The 3,064-nt window shown below is 55.9% G+C and overlaps 1 protein-coding gene across 3 annotated transcripts; it reads right to left on the bottom strand.

Annotated features, from left to right (window-relative positions):
- Positions 1 to 289: 289 nt before the first annotated feature.
- On the bottom strand, positions 290 to 2,812 carry LOC102275207 (antimicrobial peptide NK-lysin). 3 transcript variants are annotated; one of them, XM_070380146.1, is made up of 5 exons: positions 2,633 to 2,812; positions 2,259 to 2,362; positions 1,675 to 1,776; positions 807 to 975; positions 290 to 571 (listed from the first exon to the last, which is right to left on the bottom strand). In XM_070380146.1, the coding sequence occupies exons 1-5, from the start codon at positions 2,682 to 2,684 to the stop codon at positions 567 to 569; spliced, it is 432 nt and encodes a 143-aa protein (XP_070236247.1). In that variant the 5' UTR covers positions 2,685 to 2,812; the 3' UTR covers positions 290 to 566. The 3 variants fall into 3 exon arrangements, with proteins under 3 accessions (XP_070236247.1, XP_070236245.1, XP_070236246.1); XM_070380144.1 differs by having other exon boundaries at positions 290 to 461; XM_070380145.1 differs by having other exon boundaries at positions 290 to 458.
- Positions 2,813 to 3,064: the final 252 nt, after the last annotated feature.

The raw sequence follows: 3,064 nt of genomic DNA, 5'->3' as shown, positions 1-3,064 counted from the left end.
CAAGTCTGAGCAACTGAGCAACAACAACAAAACCCGAATGGTCTCCTCAGCTGGTCTGAGGGCTCCTGGGGGTATGTTTGTGATGTACCCCAGGTTCTTGGAGTGACAAGCAGTACAATAATTATTTCATGACCATATGTGTGAGAGCTGCTAAGTTGTCTTGTTCACCACTAAACCCCTAGCATCTAGAACCACATGACATACAACCTGTTTATTGATTGAACTTAAGAGTCAGATGAGCGTGCCCCTCTTCTGAAACCCAACAAAGGAAAAGAAGCTGAAGCAAAAGTCTTGCATGATATTTTATTCTGAGAGGGAAAGGCAGTGGAGGGAGTTTGGTGAGAGAAACTGGAGAGAAGACTCCTGGATTCAGGAAGGAAGGAGCCGGCCGAGGATGCTGGAGTTTCTGTGCTTTTTCCCCAGGATGGGGTAAGAGGACCCAGGGAATCAAATGAAACCTACTGTGGAGAGAAGAGACAGGTTGATCCGGGCTCTGATTTCTCAGTCTCGGGCCATTTCCTTGGTGTCAACCTCATCTTACGTGATGGTCTCATTCAATCCTCATTTCAGCCTCAGAAATAGAAATAATTATTGCCCTTTCACAGGTAAGGAAACAGAAGCTCAAAGAGGTTAGGTTACTTGCCCAAGGTCACACCTCTGAGGAGAAATGGAGACCTGATTTTACTCCAGGATTGTTTGCAGGAGTGTGGGGAGGGGCAGGGGGAGGCTGCCTCAGGCTGTTAGGAGTTTGCCTTTCACGGGGAGGCTGTCAGGGAATGAGTCCCTGCTGTTGCCTATGCACATACCTGGCTTGCTTTTGCACATCTTGATGTCCACACAGATAACCCGAGAGGTTTTTCCAGCTGTGATGTCCGCAGCGATGGTACGGAGAAATTTCTTCATGATTGACTTGCACAGACCTTTCAGCAGCCCCATCTTGCCGCACACCTTGGAGGCCGCCTCAATGACGGTATTCTGCAGCAGCAGCACCGTGGTGGGAAACGGGCCTCAGGTGAGCCCTGCTGGGCACTGTCTCTCTGCAGGCCCCGGCAGCCTTGGGCTCTCAGCGGGTCTGGCAGTGGGAGTGCTGGGTCCCGGGAGTTGGTGCCAGGTGGTAGTGGGAACAGGGACTGGAGAGACAGGGCTCAGCCCCCCTCCCCATCTCAAGCCTGGCCAGCAGGGGCTCTGGAAAGGACAATTGACCCTGCCGAGTCTTAGCCTCTGTATACCCAGGCCCTGTCTTCTGGGTGGAGAGTGGTGCCCAGACCCACTTTAAAGGCTCTGTCTATATAGCTTCTGGGTCCAGGGCCAGACTGGGGGCTCCATCTGCTGGTGGGGAGGTGTGGCGGGTTAGGAGGGTATCCAAGCTTGGAGCTTTGGTCCATTGCTTTTGAAATATCTTCTTCTGACATCTCCCATGGAAGGGGATAAATCTGAGTACCCCAGGGTGAAGGTAGTGATGCTGAGCAGCTTGGGGGAGCCACGGAGAGGGAGAGAGGGAAAGTGAAACTATGGTTCTGGTGATGATGCCTCCACTTATTAAGTATTCACTCAAAGCTAAGTACATCCCACTTTCCAGCTCATTTAAAAAGCCTAGGTAAGGATTCCCAGCCCTCCCCATTCCACTTGGAGGCACATCTCCACCCGCCAGGTCCCACAAGCCTCCCGTCTCACCTCATCGGGCTGATCTCCCAACTTGTCCATCAGATGTTGTATTATTCTCCGACAAGACCCACAGCGTAGGCTCAGCTCTTCTCCTTGGAGCAGCAGGTCACCCTATCAGGAAAGGAAGCCCATTAGGGTGGTCTCTCAGACACCCCAACTTCATAAGGGCACCAGGAAGGGTCCCCTGGGGGCTTTTAAGCCAGTAGGATGACCCATGATCTGTCTGTCCATATGAGGACCTGAGCCAGACTGGCTGGCCCCTGCCCATCTCTCTGCCTGTTTTAGAGGGGCTGAGAGACCCCACGACCTGCCCCCACACCCACAGCACCGGCCCCAGCCCAGCATCTGCCCCTCTGCTGTTCTACCGTCAGACAAGGAGGAGGCTCTTGCGGAGGGCCCAGCCACCACTGTAGCCCCCACCCCACTGTCAGGTACCAGTGTGAACAAAACCAGCATCTTCAGCTCCCAGCCCTGCCTCCCCACCCCCTGACCAGTTAAGTCTCCAGACCCTCACACCTGGCACTGCCCAGGGAGCAGAGGAAGGAGAGGGATGTTGGGGGGAGGGTAGCAGGTGGGGGAGTATCCCTGTGTACCTGGGGATCCTCCAGGGCCAGGCCCTGGCACAACTCGTCTCCATCACACAGATGGGCCGTCGCCTGGTCATGGCTCTCAGGAGTCAGACCGGAAAAAGCCAGCCCTGGGGAAGAAACAGCATGAGCAGCCCTCCACAGACAGATGGGAGGAGAAGTCACTACTTCTGGCTGGGGAGAGCCCAGGAGGCAGCTGGCACCCAGGACGGGGAGGCGGCCTTGTGAGGGGTCCTGGGTGCCTCCTGCCCTGCTCTGCCCTGGGGCTGCTCTTACCCATGCCAGGTGCCCTTGGAGCTCATGCTCGGGTCCATCAAATCTGAGAAAGCAGGGCTGGGAGGAGGAGCCATCGGGATCTATCCCAAGGGGTATTTCCTCACCTGGGGCAACCAGGAGCACCGAGGCGATGAGCAGGACAGCCCAGGAGGTCATGTTGAGGCAGCTGCCCAGGCTCCCTCCACAGCCTGTTTTATAGAGGCTGCGAACCTGGCAGGGTCCTCTTCCTCTTTTTGGCGACCTCCCCTGTCACTGGGTTTACCACAAACACCGGTACTGGTCTGTGGAGAAGTGGGAGGAGGAGTGTACGTGAGAGCTTCCACACACCCCTCTCCACCCACCCTGCCCAGCACTAGAAGTTTCTGAACTGAGCCAGGTGTTGATGGAGAGCATTTGCCGCCACGATGCCCATCCTGCCCTGATGTGGTAATGGGAAAAGAAGTCCCCACTACCGAGGGGTCAGGTAGGGCCCTTGGCCAGGTGAGCATCCATGCCCCCTGCCTCATCTCTTCCTCCCACCCCAGAGGTCTGGGCTG

Source organism: Bos mutus, chromosome 11 (genome assembly GCF_027580195.1).
Source record: "Bos mutus isolate GX-2022 chromosome 11, NWIPB_WYAK_1.1, whole genome shotgun sequence".
In the NCBI taxonomy this organism is placed as follows: domain Eukaryota; kingdom Metazoa; phylum Chordata; class Mammalia; order Artiodactyla; family Bovidae; genus Bos; species Bos mutus.
Note: the sequence above shows the minus strand (reverse complement) of the source record. Positions and strands in the feature narration are given on the sequence as shown.

What these genes read in the sequence shown, in the direction of transcription:
- LOC102275207 (XM_070380144.1), bottom strand. Translation starts at nt 2,684, where the DNA reads ATGACCTCCTGGGCTGTCCTGCTCATCGCCTCGGTGCTCCTGGTTGCC. An exon ending in GGTGCTCCTGGTTGCCCCAG is followed by an intron (nt 2,363 to 2,632) that starts GTGAGGAAATAC and finishes TTTCTTCCCCAG; the next exon opens with GGCTGGCTTTTTCCGGTCTG. An exon ending in TGGGAGATCAGCCCGATGAG is followed by an intron (nt 976 to 1,674) that starts GTGAGACGGGAG and finishes CTGCTGCTGCAG; the next exon opens with AATACCGTCATTGAGGCGGC.